The sequence below is a fragment of the Odocoileus virginianus genome, chromosome 19 (genome assembly GCF_023699985.2).
Source record: "Odocoileus virginianus isolate 20LAN1187 ecotype Illinois chromosome 19, Ovbor_1.2, whole genome shotgun sequence".
In the NCBI taxonomy this organism is placed as follows: Eukaryota; Metazoa; Chordata; class Mammalia; order Artiodactyla; family Cervidae; genus Odocoileus; species Odocoileus virginianus.
In genome coordinates this window covers 31,353,409-31,373,682 of record NC_069692.1, presented here as the reverse complement: position 1 = coordinate 31,373,682, position 20,274 = coordinate 31,353,409, and the positions used below count along the sequence as shown (strand labels likewise).

General features: G+C 34.4%; 1 protein-coding gene across 9 annotated transcripts in view; it reads left to right on the top strand.

The window, feature by feature from the left end:
* GRIK2 (glutamate ionotropic receptor kainate type subunit 2) overlaps nucleotides 1-20,274 on the top strand; it is a 732,075-nt gene that overhangs the window by 479,300 nt on the left and 232,501 nt on the right. For all 9 annotated transcript variants that reach the window (XM_070450050.1, XM_070450048.1, XM_070450049.1 and 6 more), the window contains one exon: nucleotides 10,358-10,471. In XM_070450050.1, the coding sequence (XP_070306151.1) occupies nucleotides 10,358-10,471 (114 nt within the window). The remainder of the gene's footprint in view (nucleotides 1-10,357; nucleotides 10,472-20,274) is intronic.

Below are 20,274 nucleotides of genomic sequence, written 5' to 3'. Positions count from 1 at the left end.
GCCATTAAAAAAACACTTAGACTTTACAAAGAATTCCTTCCAAGAAACTGTGTACAATAATAAGTACAATAATAAAATTGCTTTATCCTACCACCTGATTGAATTTTCTTACTGAATGTTCTTTGTGACAACTATGTAGATCATGAGCTTTCCAAGAAAAAAAAAAAATCAATCTCTTGCTATTATATTGTATTGGTTATTTAAATGGATTTTTATTATACTTGGGAATATTTTCATCTAAATAGAAATGTGAAACTAAAGTTATAATTGTGTACCTTTCATCCCCTTTCCATAGCATCAGGATTTCTTATCTATTCTGGTTATTTTTCTGATAGTCTCCTAAATGTGATGTGTAGTATATTAAAATAGAACTTAGAGAATAGAATGTTCTGTCTTCTCAGTGGAAAGGCCTAATAAATCCTTATTGAAATGTGGCTCTTTTAGTAATATTATATGAATCTAGAAAAAACACAAAGACCAAACTAAGCCTCAGCATGCTTTTAGAATAAAATCAGCCCCCTTAGGGACAGTCTTGAGAAAGAAAAGTGGCTATCAAGAACCATTTTACGGAACATATGTTTGCCAGTTTCTACAAAATTAAGAATTTATATAAATAACATAAATCAAGATGACCCATATTTACAAACCTGTAAAAGTTTGAATTTGTTATATTTTACTATCAAATAAAGATTCAACTTCTAAAATCTGTGTTTTCTGAATATTCACTACTTGCACTTTTACCCACTGGTAGAGAAATTGCTATCAACAATCCATAGACTTCTTGCTAAAAACTCAAATATTTTGATAATATATGGAAAGAGTGAGAATTAGTAGTGAGACTGTGCCTGTCTGAGTTTACAAACGTATATGTTCCAGGAAGAGAAAATCTTTCAAAGTGCATTTGAAGAAATTTTTTTGTAGAATATATATATTTTTAAAGAAAGATTGGTAATTTCTGTGTAAAATTTTACTGTTGAACTTTGTCTTGTCAGAAGAATCATTAACCTCCTCAGAAAAGACATCTGATTGGATTTACAGTCCAAAATTTATCTAAATCTGAAAATCTACCTTAGATCACTGAGGACTTCTTTTTTTTTTTTGATAGATTTGTAAACACCTACACCTAGTGCATACCAGCTTTTATCTTTCTCTCTTTGATGACACTTGGTACATACATCTTGGTCTCCATGGCAACAATGGCCCCTAATTTTCCTAGGAACTGAGATTTCTTTTTCCTCCCTTTAGGAAAACAATGATAATGATGATGTTGACCAACAATCTTTACTCCTGTGGTAAATGTGTCATTTGCTTCTTGAAAAGCAAAAATTGATCCTAGGAAGGACCCAAACTTAGTGTCTGTCTTTGAAGATGCTAACTGTTTAATTTGTCTGAGTCATAGAAAGAATCATTACATGCCAAATTTCATAACTGTACTGCTGTTTTTCAGCTTGTGTCAGTATATTTATAGTTATTATTTTGCTTCATAACTGTCACAAAGAGTTGGACACAACTGAAGCGATTTAGCAAGTAGCATGCATGTGTACTAAACATAATTATAATGCATTGGTTTGACTTCAAAGCATCTCTGAAGTACATTTTTATCCTTGCAAAACAATGGCCCTTAATTGAATGTTATCACAGTTATATTTGAGAACAGTAAATTCATTGATTCAAATTGTATTTTAAAAATCAAAACTATCACCTGTCTCTTAACTCTAATTATGTTTAGACTTTGTCTTAAAAATAAAAATCAGTGATGAAAAAAATCTGTGTTTAGATTATTCATCCCTTTCTGTGAGATCATTATATATTTATTGATTTCTTGTTCTCATATTAATGTTATAGTTCTCAAATGGTGAAATTCCAGACCTATGTTTACTGGTTGATAGACAGTTTTAGAAAAGTCATTAACTGAGGAGTTCTTTGCATTGTGTTACTATTGTTGTTTAGCTGCTAAGTCATGTCCAACTTTCTTGTGACCCTATGGACTGCAGCCCACCAGGCTTCTCTGTCCATGAGCTTTCCCAGGTGAGAATATTGGAGTGGGTTCCCTTTTCCTTCTCTAGGGCATCTTCCTGATCCAGGGATTGAACCAGTGTCTCCAGCAATCGCAGGTGGATTCTTTACCACTGAGCCATTGGGAAGGCCTAACATTGGAAGGGGTGAAGTAAATGAAGGCAAAAACTGTCTAATTTACCTGTAATACTTAGTAAGAAAACTGCTATGTTGAAAACACTCAGTGCCCACTCTTCATGTTCCATGTAGGCTTGAGAAACCTGAGTTTGCAAATTATCTAGCAAGAATAGATGCACTAGTTAACAGAGGAATATGCAGCCCACCAATTACATTGGTGCTTCCCTGGCAGCTCAGTGGTAAAGAACCAGCCTGCCAATGCAGGAAACACAGGTTCGGTTCCTGCATGTTTGTGTGTGTGTCTGTGTGTGTGTGAGAGAGAAAGTATGTAAAATATATATACATATGTATATGATAATTATATATGTATTTATATATATATATATAATCTCTTATTTATCTATTTATCTGTGATGAACTGTTAGATTGCTTCCATGTCTTGACAATTGTCCATAATGCTTCTGTGAACACTGGGGTGCATTTATCTTTTTGAATTAGTGTTTTCTGTTTTTTTGGTCTTTTTTTTTTTTTGATATATACCAAGAAGTGGAATTGCTGGTTCTATGGTAGTTCTATTTTTAGTTTTTTTGAGAAAGCTCCAAACCTTTTCCACAGTAACTGTTCCAATTTACATTCCGTCCAAAGTATACAAGAGTTCTCTTTTCTCCACATCCTCACCAACATTTGTTATTTGTGTTCTTTTTGATGATAGCAGTCCTGACAGGTATGAGTTGGTATCTCACTGTGGTTTTGATTTGCATTTCCAAGATGATTAGTGATGTTGAGCATCTTTTCATATATTTGTTGGTCATCTGCATTTCCTCTTTGGAAAAATGTCTGTTCAGTTCTTCTGCCCAGTTTTTATTTGGGTTATTTATTTTCCTGATTTTGAATTGAATGAGCTCTTTAAGGAGCCCTGATGGCTCAGCAGGTGAAGAATCCACCTGCAATGTTGGAGACATAGGTTCAATACCTGGGTCGGGAATCCCTAGAGAAGGGAATGGCAATCCACTCCAGTCTTCTTGCCGGGAGATTTCCATGGATAAAGGAGGCTGGCAGGCCTCCATGGGGTCATAAAGAGTCGAACATGACTGAGAACTAACACTTATATATGTCGGATATATATTCACTACCCGTATTGGTCATATCATTTGCAAATAGTTTCTTCCATTCAGTAGGTTGTCTTTTTGGTTTGTTGATAATTTTGTTTCCTTTTCTGTGAAAAATATTTTAAGTTTAATTAGGACCCAATTGTTTGTTTTTACTTTTATTCCCTTTGGTTTAGGAGACAGACCCAAAAATATATTGCTATGTTTATGTCAAAGATTGTTCTGCCTATTTTATCCTCTAGGAGTTCTATGCTTTCTGGTCCTGTATATAGGTATTTGTTCTATTTTAATTTATTTTTATGTATGGTGTTAGAGAATGTTCTAATATCATTCTTTTATAAATCAGGAAGAATTTTTTTTAAAGCGAACTTATTTTTTGATAGAGACTCCACATTGTGCTAAGACTGTGTATAATATACAGTGTGGTTTCTCATGATCACCAAACAGGCCTTCTTTAGATAATTGCCAATTATGCTCTTTGCTCAAGACATATTTGTCTAAAATTAAGTAAAAACTATGTATAGTCAGAGAATTTTTTTTCCTCTTTACATTGTTCTGATGAAAAACTGTATCACTCTTTTCCTTATTCCCCAACATCCATTGTTATATTGTTAGCAAATACCAAGAAGAGAGTATAAATAGAATTTTAATATATTCTATGATGCCAAATGTCTTTTAGTGGATACATTATTTCTTAACCTTAAATGAGTTTGACTTCATATATAACTAATATTTTACACCCAGTTGGAAGTGTTTATTTTATTTCTACCTGAGAAAGTTTTTGGTATACTTGTCAAAAATTATTATTTCAAATTTCACAGAGAATTAAAAAACCTGTCCTCTGATAAAAAAATCAGTCACTGATTCTGCTTACAAGCAAAAGTACTAACATACATGCTTACAAGAAATTACAAAATGCTAATTACAGATGAGGCAAACAATTATATGTCTCAGGAGAGGAAAGAAAAACATTATCTCAGCCAAAGAAGTAATATGAAGTACAAAACAAAGAAAATTTATGCTGAGAAAACTGTCAGAAACAAAGATAAATAAATAAAGCATCAACAAATTAATGAGATACTCAGATAAATAACTTTAAAATCATCTGAAAATAAGTGTTTTCCTACATGAGAAAATAAATCAAAGCAACAAAAGAGAAAATGTAGTTTACCACACAAAATTATATGAAGATTTTTTTAAATCATGAGAAATGTAAAAAATAAAGCACATTTTGTATATATAAAATCCTTATGAATATGTATTTTAACATGATGGGTGGGAAGGAGGTTCAGAGGGAAGGTATATATACATGCATATACCTGATTCACTTCATTGTACTCAGAAACAAAACAATTTATATAATTGCTTTATTTAATATTATAAAGCAATTATACTCTAATTAAAATAAAGAAATGAAGAACCCAGTGTATATCAGAAAAAAAGTAGGAGATGCATTTTGAGGAAGTTTTATTATACTATATATGGTCATGTGGATCATAATGAACATAGTAATAGTTTTGGAAAGCTATATAGCAACATGTACTAGCAATCTTGACTCATTTTTTTTTTTTCAGCTCAATAATTCCTATTCTAGGAATATGTTTTTAAAATACTAAAACATGTGGCAAATATTTGTAAATAACTGTTTTACTAAAGCCTTATTTTTTAAATTTATTTATTTTTTAATTGAAGGATAATCGCTTTACAGAATTTTGTGGTTTTATGTCAGACATCAATAGCCTTAGGTAAACTGTGATATGTTTATATGATGTTCCTATTGTATAGTCATTAAAATTTTGAATGTGATTAATTTTTAATGCCAGAATAAAATACTCATAATAGTGTGGAAATAGGATGTATTAATTTATATAATAATTGCAGCACACTTATAAACACATTGGGACTTCCCTGGGGGCTCAGACGGTAAAGTGTCTGCCTACAGTGCAGGAGACCTGGGTTCGATCCCTGGGTCGGGAAGATCCTCTGGAGAAGGAAATGGCAACCCACTCCAGTACTCTTGCCTGGAAAATTCCATGGACAGAGGAGCCTGTTGGGCTACAGTCCATGGGGTCGCAAAGAGTTGGACACGACTGAGCTACTTCACTATAAACACATTACAGCGTTTATCACTTGATCCTCACAATAGCTCTTTGAGGTAGACAAAATTATTTCCCCATTTATAGATGAAGAAATTGAGTTGGAGAGAAGTAATGTGCCCCAGTCCCCTGATGATAAGTTGTGGAGATGTAGTAGGATCCTGGTGATCTGACACACCCTTCCGAGTCTGGGAGGTTACCTACAAGACTTATGTTGGAAATTATGTAAGGAAAATACATGTAAAGATAAAAGAATTAAAGAAAATACATTAACTCATTAGCTGTGATTGATATGGGTATGTGCTTAGCTTCAAAGTTTAAACTGATGTTCTCCTTTCTATTTGTTTGTATGTTTTATAATTTGATATCAATAATATGCATTCTTTTCATGAAGAAGAGCAAATTTAAGAACTGTTCAGATCATAAAACAGAAAAATGAGTAATACCATGACTTTCTATTGTTCTTTGTGATTTTTGAAGTACTTTTGTATTACTTTTATCTAATTTTATGCTTATAAGTAAAATGAACTTATGACTTATCCAAACCATGACATTTAAAATTGTACTAGAGGGTTGCTATACCAGGAAGATAATTATAAACTTGAAGTATTCAAGTAAACCAACAGATAGACTCACTTGATTTAACATAACTCTTTGAGGTCAAGAGTACTTAGATATCTTTCTTACATTTTGAAATTGAAAATAATGTTAAATGACTTGATTGAATAATATAATGAAAAAATTATGGTTCTGAAAATAGATTGCAAGAAAAGAGATTGTCTTGATTTATTCCATAGTCTAAATCTTGTGATTAAAACAAAACAAAAAACGCCACTGGTGGCAATTTCTGCAATCAATAGGAATTTTAGAATCATACAGTTCTAAGAGACTTAAAAATCAGGGAATCATACAAAATTTTATTTGATTTAAATTGTTATGCCACTGAAATTTCTGAAATTTTCTAATATCCTGTGCAGAAACCTGAGACTTATAAAGAGGGATACCTAATATTTGTGATTATAGGTAATTATGGATTCATGAGCCAGAACCCCTTCATCCAAAGAGTGCTAGAAAAACAGTCAACAGAAAATGAACCTAGATTAGTAGGTTTAGATGAGTAAACATTTAGCTAACTTATTTTTTCTAAGTGTAATCATGGAAGATAACAGGAAGTGAAATGGACAATATTTTGTATTAGTGATTTGGTTAGAAAGTTGAAAAACTTAGTGGTCAAACTTGTCATTAGGCAGATGACACTGGGCAAATGATGCCTGCCAGCGTTTTGCTACAGAATTATATGTCTGAAAAAATCTAACTATTTAGCCAATAGTGGGGAAAGAAAAAGACAATTGAATCTAAGGGACAAATGTGTAATAGGTATTAATCATAGATCAGGGTCAGAAAAGTCCCAGTCACTGCAAAATACAGTCTGCAGATGTCTATTTAGCCAACAGGGCATTTTTGTTTGGGTTTGTTTTCTTTCTTTTTTTTTTTTTTAGTGATTTTGAATTTGAAACAATTTAAGCAGGTAAGCAGGAGTTCTAGGTTTGACATCCCTTCTGTCCACCCAGGTTCTCAGCAGGGCCTCTACTAACTCTGGTGATGCCTTGCTAGAGATTTGAAAAAAGTACTTATTCTGGGTGTGCAGCCCAAGGCACAGAGCAGAACAGGTTGGGTTAATGGACCCCAGTTGCTTTTCTGCCTTGAGATTTTTTTGAGATTTAAAAACTGCACATTTTAGCCTAGGAATTCTTAACTACTGGCTTATGCCCTTTCACTTTACACATTGATGTTACCTGTCTGGCCCCTGAAAACCTTTCATTATTGAATCGAAATTGTAATTAGTCTCTTTATGACATCAAGATAGTCACAATCTTAAAGTAATTTAATTGCCCAGTATGTAATTTACTTGGAAAGAATGCTGAATCAAGATTGTTTTCTTTTTTCCCCTTACTATATTTTTTGACATTTTTGTTTTATTGACAAAAATATCAGAAATATATCATATTAGGTGGTAAGAAGAAAATTAAATATTAGAAATATGACAAGATTTTTTTTTTACATTATTAAATACATTTACATTGAATCCTCAAATGAGTTATTGAAAAAAAATACACAGGAGTCTACATTTATATACAACTATTAGACTGACATCTGTTCTTTTGAGGAACAGAAATTGTTAACATGTCTACTTTTGTACTACTCCAATTAAAGGAAGATAGATACCTTAAAAAGTTACTGATAAAGCTATGCAAATGGAGAGATCAAAAAGAGCACATATGGTATAATGTAAAGAAAATAGAAAAGATTATAACATTTAATTTGGATTTAAACCAGTGAGATCTTTGTTAGCATATTTAGATAGGTGGTTCATCTGGTAAAAAATCTGCCTGCAATGCCGACTTGGGTTTGATCCCTGGGTTACGAAGATCCCCTGGAGAAGGGAAAGGCTATGCACTTCAGCATTCTGGCCTGAAGAATTCTGTGGACTCTATAGTCCATGCGGTCACAAAGAGTTGGACATGACTGAGTGACTTTCACTTTCACTTTCAAATCAATGTCACTTTAAAAATAATTTAATTTACAGGCAGGTCCCAACTTATGATTTTTCAGCTTTATAATGGTGATAGTGCAAAAGTGATGCATATTCAGTAGAGACCATACTTCGAATTTTGACTTTTTTCCTGAGCAGGTGATACGTAGTATGACAGTTTCTTGTAATGCTGGCAGCTCATTGAGCCGCAGCTCCCAGTCAGCCACTCCATCACTGGGGTAACCAACCAGTCCATTACAACCATCCTGTTGGACATACAACCAGTGTGTTTTTCACTTTCAATACCGTATTCTGTAAGGTGCATGATCTATTCAGCACTTTATATAAATAGGGTTTCTGTCAGATGATTTTGCCGAACTGTAGGCTAATATAAGTGTTCTGAGCATGTTTAAGGTAGGCTGGGCTAAGCTAGGGTGTTTGGTAGGTTGGTATACTGAATGCATTTTTGACTTAACAATATTTTCAACCTACGATGGGTTCACCTGTAATTGAGAAAGCTTTTTACGTACAAAATTTTATGTTAAAATAATAATTTATACTTTTGTTTGCATAATTGGCTAGGGACATAAGAAAGACAAGTTTCACTACTGGTGACTCCCAGGTTTGAGAGGATGAGGAGCAGTTAATGCTGACTAAAACACTGACTCTGTGTCTCCATTGCTTCTGCTTCTGTTTAGTGGTCACCATTGTTCATGGCATGCAATGGTACAGGTGCGTGTATGTAAACCACTCGATCTGCGTATCCACTCGTATCTTATGCTTATCTGTATCTCCAGAGGTCATTCTATAAACTGCGTTCACTGAGTGTAATATGTCTGGACACAGCATTTGACTTAATCTTTCAGAGGGTATTATTAATATTAGGTGCAGTATTGCAGTGCAGTGATGGCTCAAGAAGTTTGCAAAGGAGACGAGAGCCTTGAAGGTGAGGAGTGCAGTGGCTGGCCATCAGAAGTTGACAATGACCAACTGAGAGCGATCATTGAAGGCTGATCCTCTTACAACTACACGAGAAATTGCAGAAGAACTCAACTTTGACCATTCTGTGGTTATTCGGCATTTGAGGCAGATTGGAAAGATTGATAAGTGGGTGCCTCAGGAGCTGGCCAAAAAAAAAAAAGAAAAGAAAATCATCATTTTGAAGTGTTGTCTTATCTTATTCTGTGCAACAACAATGAACCATTTCTTGATCGGATTGTGGCATGCAGCAAAAAGTGGATTTTATACAACAACCCACAATGACCAGCTCAGTGACTGGACTGAGAGGGAGCTCCAAAGCACTTCCCAAAGCCAAATTTGCACCAAAAAAAGGTCATGGTCACTGTTCAGTGGTTTGCTGCCAATCTCATCCACTGCAGCTTTCTGAATCCCAGGGAAACCATTACATCTGAGAAGTATGCTCAGCAGATGGATGAAATGCACCAAAAACCACACCTGTAGCCAGCATTGGTCAACAGAAAGGGCCCAATTCTCCACAAGGCCTGACCGCACATCTTATAACCAATGCTTCAAAAGTTGAATGAACTGGGCTATGAAGTTTTGCCTCATCCACCATATTCACCAGGCATCTTGCCAACTGACTACCACTTCTTCAAGCACCTCAACAAGTTTTTGCAGGAAAAATGCTTCCACAATGAGCCAGAGGTTGAAAATGCTTTCCAAGAATTCATAGAATTCTGAAGCATGGATTTTTATGTTACAGGAATAAACCAACATATTGTTGGCAAAAATATGTTGATTGTAATGGTTCCTATTTTGATTATTAAAGATGTGTGTGAACCTGTTATAATGATTTAAAATTCATTCAGTTACTTTTGCAACAACCTAATAGTTAAAATACACAATGAACAGGATGAAAGTCGTAGTATTAGAATAGGTTATCCAGATGAGATTTTGCTGTAATCTCTTTTCTTGGAATATTTTGAAAGCTTCAAAGGTATATTTTTAAAACTTGCAGAGGTAATTTGGGGTATGATTTCACCTTATTGGGAGTGCTGTGAATACAAATTAATGCCCCTTTTAAGTTGCCTTTACCTATTAATTTATCCTGGATCCCCAGGTTTTGCTTTTTTAGCTTTGCCCATATAATATGGCATGTTACCATTGTAATGAGAGGATAAGATAGATCCATTACTATAAAAGATATATGCTGTTAATGAGTTTCCAGCCAACTAGCAAGGTATCATCAACTGTGGTTTATCTTGGTGAATGAAAGTTTGAATGGAAAATTAAGCTCCCACACTGACTGTAGAAGTGCAATGGATCATTTTGTTCTTTAATGTCACACTTCACTGGACACACTTCCCAAAGCAGTGAATCATGCTTAAAACAAGCAGCCTTTACTTCAGCAACAGCAGATAATGTAGCAGAGGTGGATAATAAGTGTTAGCAGCCTTAACTTTCTCTGCAGTGCTCTCTCCAGGTGTCTGATGGATGATTTACAAAGTACATATGCTGTTTTATAGATTGGAACTTGGGATCCAGCCAGTGGCCTGAATATGACAGAAAGTCAAAAGGGAAAGCCAGCCAACATCACAGATTCCTTATCCAATCGTTCTTTGATCGTTACCACCATTTTGGTAAGTATTAGGTTTCCCATTCTTTTTAGATAAATGTAGATAAACATGGAAGTGGATAGAAAATTGCAGTAGTAATGAACAGAACTTAATTTATTTTACAGTTATTTAGCAATTGCTGTATAATGGATGAGTCAGTGTTAATTTAGTCACAGTTTTATTTTGTTAGCCTTTAATGATGTAAATTATATTAATGTTTGGGCTGCTTATAATGCTTAATAATACAGCTTTGTCTATTACTAGGAATCTTTATGTTTCTACAAAATTAGTTGCTGTTGAAAGATTGTCAATGTTAAGATTTGAAAAATACATGGACAAGCAATTGTATAGATATAGTTATGTGAGGAGCTGCATGTGAGCTTTGCTTCTGCTTTCATTTCCTGCAAATAAATTTCAGAGGGCATGCCATTTATTTGTGAGAATTTTTTCTATTATAATTATGTTTTAACCTTGCTTTCGATTTAATTCTTTTCATCATGGTGAATCACTTTTACTTTACTAATCTCCCTAATGAAATCAAATGACAAGTGCTGTTTTAAGTCAGAAATATTTTCACCACCAACAGAATTAAATTAATACTGATAAGCTAGGTATTTTTACCCCTCTTCCAATTATATGTTTTAATTAGATCACAGTAATGTCCGTGTATGCCTACTATGCCATTTGCAAAGAATAATTTTAATTTTAGGACAAGCAAGGAACTTTTATATAATTCAGTGAGTACTTTCACCTACAGAATAAGTTTATCAATGTTAATTCCTCTTATTCCCCAGGTAGCCAGTAAAAATGTGAGATTAATGTCCAAAACAAACCTTCACATAACTTTTAGCATTTATATGATTTCTAAATTTGATTTATGGTAGAACATCAAGCCAGGAGGAATTCATAATCTTGTCCTTTTAGTAACAATACAGGATGTTAGATCAAAACATATCCAAACAAAACAGCTTGGGTTAGAGACTTGATAATGAAGCAAGCTGGTGATCAGGAAATGATTGTGATAGAAGTTCATGAGGTGTTTTTTAATCACTCCTTTGCTAAGAACTTCAGTGAATACTTGCTCCACTATATCCAAACTTCTCTGGTCCCCTTTAACTTAATTTTGTATCCCCCTCTCTTTTCAAAGCTAACTCTCAAATCCACCAGCTGTGGTCCTCAGATGGAATGTACTCACAGGAGGACACTGCCACGTTTTTTTTCTGCCAGTATATCCTGGATCTCATAACCCGCTGCTGGAACGATTACAGTAACACTGTAACTTCCTCCTGCTGACAACCTTTTCCCTTTGTAATATCCTTCACCGTCCCTTGTGAAGATCTGATTCTGTCATTCCCGGCTTCTCTGCTCAGAAGTCTTTAGTGAGGCCCCGCTGCTGCGCTGTGCTCAGCCGATTCACTTGTGTCCGAGTCTCTGCGACCCCATGGACCGTAGCTCACCAGCCTACTATGTCCATAGGATTTTTCCAGCAAGAATACTGGAGCAGGTTGCCATATCCTCCTCCAGGGAATCTTCCCAACCCAGGGATTGAATCTGTGTCTCCTGTGTCCACTGTATGGCAGACACAATCTTGTTTGAGTCCATATCGGACATTAAAAAGGCCCCCAACTCTTGACCCTGTTATTCAAAGCCTTTTACAGTCTTGCCTTCTCTCATCTTTCTATCCTCATTTCCCATTTCTCCCTTTTGGAAATCCTGTATTTTAACTGGTCTAGGGTAACCAGTTAGCTCACTACCCTGATTGTGTTAGCCCCGTTCCCTTTGTTTGCAATATGTTTCTTTCCATTCCTGAAATATAGAACTTGGCAGTACTTCATATTATTTAAGCTTAATACTATTCTTGAATTATTTCATGTGTACAATATTTCTCCAAACATCACTGACCACTCCTTTGAGAATTAGGATCTGACTAAGTCTCTTGTTTTTATACCATATATGCCTCTACAATGCTCACAAAATAAAGTGTGCTGGGCAAGGGCATCTGTCTTCAGCAGCTAGCCCCAATACTCCTTTCTTGGTTCTCCCTGATACAGCCAAACTCGCAAATGCATCACTTATTTTATGGCTTCATATCTTTGCCCACTTCATTATGTTCTCCTGTGAAAAGTTTTTCATCCTTCCAGACCCATCTCAGTTCGCATGCACTCTGTGAGACTCTTTGATCTTTCCGTTCAGTTGTGTATGTTTGGGGCAGGCAGGGAAGTGTACATGTGTATCATAATACTCTATCATTTTAATTACCATACATTATTTTTTTAATGTTAGAAATTTTGTATTTATCTGATCTCTATTTGGTATGAATCTATACAAGGTCAGTAATCAAATTTTACACTTTTTAGATCTCAGTGTCAGAGAAAAGTGCCTGGTATTTAACTAAGCAGAAAATAGAATAAACAACTTTCAAATGACTGTGTTTAAATATTTTTTCAAGTGTGCAGGTTATTGCAAACTTCTTGTCCAAACAAAGCAGGTGATTAGACTACCCATACAACTTCTCAGTTTTGCTTAATTACTCAAGAGTTATTTTGTAAGAAGTATTCAAATATTTTTCTCTCTAATAAACAATTTTATATTTGTTCATAAACAAGTGGTATTAAATCTTAACTTCTTATCATAGCCAGAGAAAGACTTTTTAAAAATTATTATTACCTAAAACAGTATTTGTGGGCTTTGGATCTTGGACCTTTTTTTTTTTTTTTTCTGATCTATAATGATGTTTGAGACCTATTCCTCAGATCATTACTCCATATAACCAACATGTAAGATCAATTCTGAAACACACTCTAAGCTTACATATTAATAAATAGGTCACTTATATTTTAGACTATGTCACTGTGTTAGTTTCAAAGTGATCGTGATTTTCCTTAAAAAGAAAAAGTAATTTATTATTTTATATCACTTAGTTGAAAAATCTTTTTCTGAACAGTCTGATCACAGAGTATCCACAATTAGGAAAAGATTTGAATAGATTATTTCCCTTATTTTTATAAGCCAGCTTGATATAATTTATTGATGCTTAACTGATATTTTATAAAGAAGTATGATCATTTGATTTATTCTAAGGTTATTTTGTCCCTTACTCGCTTCAAAAATCTCAGAGGAGATTCTGGCTATGTTGTAAATAATGATATCTTCACAAAGAGAAGTTCACTTAATGCTTCTTGTTTGACATTTTTATTATGTGTCAAAAAGAAGAAAACAGTGAAGTATTCTAAAATTTGACCTTATCAATGTGCTTATCATAATTAGCTCCATTTCTCTTGGATTTTATTTACTTTATTTTTTATGTTTCTTTTTGTATTTAACAAATATGTACTTAATGATAATGATACACTAGGGTTTATGCTAATCGCTGTGTTTAATGGACAAAATAGACATGGTCTATGCCTTTATGAAACTTAGAAAATGGTAGAATTCCTAAGGAGAACTAAATACACATACACGCACACACACACAGACATACCCCCTTGTGATTAGGATATGAAAGAAGGACACATAGCATGCTGCCTTTTACAGAATGATCAAGAGTGACTCCAAGGATCAGGTGTGGAAGGATGAATCAGGTTAGACTTCACTGCAGAAGGACAGAGCTGAAATTTGAGAAGAAATTATCATAGTAAAGAGGGGGAAGGAGTATTCTCAGCAGATAAAACAACATATGCAAGGGCCCTGAAGCAAGAAAGATCTAGAAAAAGTTGCAAAATTCAAACAAGACCATAATGACTGAGGCCAGTTTTTTATATGCTTCTCAGCTTCATTAAATACTGTTATATGAATATGGTTCATTGCCAAAAAATAACAACACACATCTTTGGCATGCCTGCTAGGTGCTTGACAATGTTCAAAGCACTACTCATAGATTCACTTATTTAATTGTCATAGTAACCTTTTTTGTTAGACACAGTTATCCATACTCTTTCACAGGTAGGAAAACTGGTGTTCAGATTGTCCAAGTAACCTACTCATGCCCACAGAGCTAGAAAGTAGAGCAATAGTTTTTTCAACCAATCTATAGCCTACTTGAGCAACCAATACTGTAAAATGAAATCTCTAGTGTCCCAGCTTGGAAAAGTCTAACAGGTATAGTTTATGACCAAAATAGTATCTTGATTGAGTATTGTTCACCTAAAGAATGTTTCTCATCCAGAAATACCACATATGCTAAAGTACCATGATAGGTGTGTCCCCAGACATCTAGATATTTCCTTAGGGAGCAAGCAAGATTTAGGTTACTCTCACTTGGATGCCTTGATCTTCCTCTTGTTTCTCTCCTCTCCTAATTGAGCACTCAGTTTTCTTTCAACTTCTTTAAACCATAATCTTAGATCTTTCTGGACAATCAAGAGTAATGGAGCTTAACTCAGTTTTTCTTTTTAGAATTGAGATTAAGCATCTTGTTTACAAATATTTTTTCCACTTCTTTAACAACATAATCTATGCCCGTTACACTGTATGGGTATAGAATATAGTTATTTCATGGAAAGTGTTCATTTTCAGAAGCTCTAAACAATTTTTAAATATGTAATTACTTTTTCTTAAGTTTTTAATTATATGATGCTATATAATTTGGAAATTATGTAGCCTCTTCTGCAGGAGGAGACCTAAAACTCTATAGTCTACTCATGCCATCTCCTGAATATTTCTCATATTACGTCTCTGGTTTTAGAATTTCAAATTCAGTGGTTGTTAAAATTCCCTTGTTTCTTGTATTTATCATTGCAAATGGAATTTTAAAGTATCAACCTTAGAATCACATTTTCATCTATGATGATTTCATAGATGAGCATAAAATTGTAAAATGACTTCCCTCACGGCTCAGACGGTAAATAATCCACCAGCCGTGTGGGTCCTGGTTTGATCCCTGGGACGGGAAGATCTGCTGGAGAAGGAAATGGCAACCCACTCCAGTATTCTTGCCTGGAGAATCCCATGGACAGGGGAGTCTGGCAGGCTACAGCCCATAGGGTTGCAAAGAGTTTGAAATGACTGAGCGACTAACAATTTCACTTTCAATTGTTAAAATATAAATTTATAATCACCAAAATCATAACAAAATACTCATTCTGAATGAGATATAGAGAGCTTTTGAAGAACCATATGTGCTCTATTTTCAGTTTATCAGCCTCATCCTGTTGTCCTTACTACCTTGGGTACACTAGCAAACGACAGTATCAGGTGGCTGGATGTTTATTTAAGCTCATAGAGGGAATGCTTATTTTCCCCTCTGTGCTCTTGGTTTTCAATAGATTTTTTCATGCCTGTTTAAATATGTTGAGTGCTTCCCACTCTGTGGCTCCTGTATAATAATTGATTTTTGTCCATCAAAAGATTACTAGCACTAAATGCCACTGTACATGTTCTTCCGCTTAACGACTAGTAGCACTTTAGAGTGCCAATGACTATGAAATTTGGTTACTTTTTCAGAAAAATCACTCCTAAGGAGATTCTTTCTTCCCAGTTGCTCAATGAATTGAACAAATGTGCTTGTATCTGCAACTTGGTCTTATTTTTTATTTTCCTAGCACTTCCTGGAAGGTTGTGTATTTCAGTGCTGAGTTTACTTGCTTAGGCTTGTTAAGCTTTGTTGTTGGAGTCCCAGCCTACAGGAGGCTTATCTGGAAGCAAACTCCCAAGGACAAGGGAAAGAATCACAGTACAAAAGAGAGAAGTGACCAAATATCCCCTAAATGCTTCTGCAGTTTCTTCCATAATATCAACAAAAGAAGATTTCTAAGCCTTCACATCTGTGCCTGCAATAGGGTTTTCCCTCTGATTCTTATCTTCCCATTGTCACAGGGTGACTGCCAAGCATGTAGTTCTTTTTAGAGAGTCACTAGCATTCAGGCTTGGAAACCCAGACACTGCTGCTTTACAAAGAAAAAGGTTTTTCATTTTTATCAATCCCTATACAGTTTCTAAGCAGTTTTAATCATGTGTTCTGGAGATGGTAAGATCAACATAATTTAAGGAAGATACAGTAGATATACATGTACAAGTACTACTTAAATGTTTATGTGAGATGAATGTCTCATTCAAACTCAGGCTGCTCATACCTTATTCAAAAGCAAGCAAATCTTTTTTCATCATATTTATTCCTCTGTTTCAGAGATTGTGCTTTTGTCATTTTCATCATTGCTTTAGTAGCTTTTTGTATTTTATTTCAAATATATTCTCATATTCTTTAGACCTTCAGATTAGCTAGATTAACATAAAACTATCAGTAGTTGTATCACAGAGAAAGAAACATGTTCTTTCCCTTAATTACTAGTAGTATTTTAGCGTGCCAATGACTATTTTATTTGTTTGAATGTGAAATTAGGCATACTTTTGAAAATCTTAGAGTCTCAATCTTTAGAGGCTTTTTAGCACATAATCTCACACACACACCCACACATACACACATCTGCTTCCTTCATCCTTCTTTATTAAATCTAATTTTAAAATGCTACCATAATAAAAACCCTTAAGTGTTTTCATTTTGTTGTTGTATTCTTTTCAGTTGTCAACATTATTATCAATACCATAAATTTTTTGGAGATTATTTTATTATGAATAACATATTCCAAGTTCTAGAAGAAATGATTGGAAAAATATGAATTTTTGGTTCAGTTTAACCACAGAAAACTACATGGAAATGAAATAATTTTGCTTTAGTTTTCTCAAAGATGTCATCATGATAGTACCTGGTAAAATTGTATAATCTAAATTTTGACTGTGTCCTTGATCTGAGATTCAGATGTAAATTTGTAACTACTCAGGACATATATCTAGCTGCATGTTGAAGATCAAACTCAGCATGGTTCAAACATCCTTCTTCAATTCAGGCCTCATCATATCTGTTTCTCCTATATTTCCAAGCTCTGTTTATGGTTCCAGTAATTTTATATTTACTCAGCCAGAGTGGATACCATAGTTTCTTTATATCCCATATTTATAATTTAGACACTAAAAAGAAAGACAGGATGAATCCATGAATGTCCTTTTCTAAGACAGTTTGACAAAGAATTGAGTCAAGGAACATTTTGAACAAAGGAGGTATGGTTTGTTCATGGGTACTGAGGAATAGGATATTTATAAAGTCTGATTTGAGAGATATTGTACCCAGATGCTAGAGAAAGCAATGGCACCCCACTCCAGTCCTCTTGCCTGGAAAATCCCATGGAAGGAGGAGCCTGGTAGGCTGCAGTCCATGGGGTTGCGAAGAGCCGGACACGACTGAGCGACTTCACGTTCATGCATTGGAGAAGGAAATGGCAACCCACTCCAGTGTTCTTGCCTGGAGAATCCCAGCCACGGGGGAGCCTGGTGGGCTGCCGTCTGTGGGGTCGCACACAGTCGGACACGACTGAAGTGACTTAGCAGCAGCAGCAGTACCCAAATGCAACAGGACAGAGAAGACAACATCAAAATATCATGTATGAGATTTATCGTGAATGCATTAATGTGAGGCAAAAACAATTGAGAAAGGTGAACAAGGACTTCAAGGTTAAAAGCCCATGAAGCGGGGCATTGGCATTACCACAGAGCATGATAAGGATGTTGGAAAGGGAGATAATGAGTTCTATTTAGTCCTATCTGAATGGAGATGTTGGCAGTAATTTTGTGTAGTCAAATCTTGATTATTCAAGTAAGGGGATAATAAATTAGATTCAGAAATGAAATGCAGTTTGGAGATTAGCTAATAGGTGCAGTCCCCCTTCCCATCAGACCGTTTACTGGAAGAGTGCTGAAATGGCACATTTGATTGATTGGAGCTTTGGCTTTTCTTTTCTTCCCTCTTTCTTCTTTCACTTGTGAATTAAGCTAATGAAATATTTAATGGCTAAAATACAAATTCCAGTAGACAGACAGTAACAACCCAGATCTCCAATCTAAACTGATCAGTCAAGTGTAGGAATTAAATAGCATACCAGTTTTTTTTTTCTTTTTAATAAAATGAGTAATAATCACCAAGCCAAGCCCTGCTTTAAATCCATATTGCTCTGACAAGCATCTTTCCTGAAATGTTGGTGAACAGCACAACTAGCAGAACGCTAGTCCTTTTTCTTGATACTTCATTTCAATCTGTTACACTGTCAGTTACAGTTTTAGGTGATACATTTCAGAGAGAAAGATATTCTCACCTTTCCAAATTCCAGGAGATTTTCTATAGACAGATTAAAAACAAAACTCTCTAGAATGGTAATTAAGGCCAATAAAACTTAGATTTTTTTGAACATTATGTAAGTTCTTTGAAGCTATTCTTCTGAAAAGAGGTAAACATAGTTTGCAGCTGCTAAGAGTCTGATGACTGTGCCTGCAGTAATGGAGAAAAGGGATGTGTGTGTGTATTTGTGTGTGTGTGTGTGTGATTATGTGAGAATCAGGCATTAAAAAGCATGCCTTTGCTTAGTAGAATTGCAAAACAAAATAAAAGAAAGTAACTTTTGTAGTTTGCCTCAAAATGCACTTGAATTTAAAAAAAAAAATAAAAGGTAAATAATAAACATAATTTATTAAAATTTAAGATAACAATTCTACCTCAATAGGTATGCTCTACATGCCTGCTGCACTATTTTGTTGTTTCTTTAAAACAAAAGCTCCAGATTATGATAGTTATTTATTTATTTTATTTATTTATGATAGTTATTTATTTTCAATCCAGAATGTTCATGTGAAAGTGCCTTTATAATGTCTTGAGATGTCAAAATCAGGTTTGTTTCCTAGGCGAGAGAACACTGTGTGAGCTCAGATGGAGACTCTCATCAGGACCCTTTGATCCTAACAAGCCAGTCATCTTTAGTATTGCCTCTTCTTGAGAACATTAAGCTGTTTTGATGGTAGCTGCTAGGTTTTCCACTTTTCCCTCCTGGTATTCTCACTTTCAATTGAGATAGCCTGTAGCACACGTTGGCTTTAGACATGAATGTTAATTAGGGATGGCAGAGTTCAGATTCTAGGAGCCACGATGAACTGAAGGAAATTTAAAGACTGGGACTCAGACAATGGAAGATTTCTCAGCCCTACAGCAGTAAAAGCATAAGAGTCTGCCAAAAAAAGAAATAAATAATACTGTCCAATCAATGGACTAATAACATTCAACTGTGTTCATATTATTTATGCTTATCTGTTGCTTATAGTTGTTATTGGTCATTTCTTGCCTAAAGAATGAAACATTTTTTGATCTGTTAGGCTTCTGTGTATTTTTCCAACTACATTTAGGGTAATCTAAATCATTGAAATGTAATGAAATAGTAGTTAAGTTTATTCTTAAATAATTCCCTTAAATGTGACCCCTTTCCATTTTTAAGATCAAAGTTTACTACATGCATTTATAATATTTCTTTAATTGAGCTAAAAAAATAGCACAATTAATTTAGAATGACTAAAATGTGGTTTAGACCAGTGGTGGTATTATTAAAAGTGAAATTGTCTGCAGGGCCTTAGATAATATAAGTTATAAAACCAAGTACTCAATAAACTTCACAAATGTTAATAATACTGGATTCTGATTAAATCTCATTGTTTTAAAATAACAAAAGTAATGTAGTAGCCTTCTGAATTTATTTTGAAAGAATGTATAGAACGTATCAACTAAATTAGCACTTATATATGTATTTGGTATAATATTGATAAACATAAAATTCTTTTCTTTTTAAATCATCTTCCAATTATGAGATTCACAATTTCTTTCATGTCATTAACCAAAAGTTGGCTAAGTTAGAATAAAGCTCTATAAATCTCTATTTTTTCTTACTGTCATAATAAATGTTTCCATGAAATTTTCCTAAATAATAAAAAATAATATATATTTTTGAAGCAATTTAGGA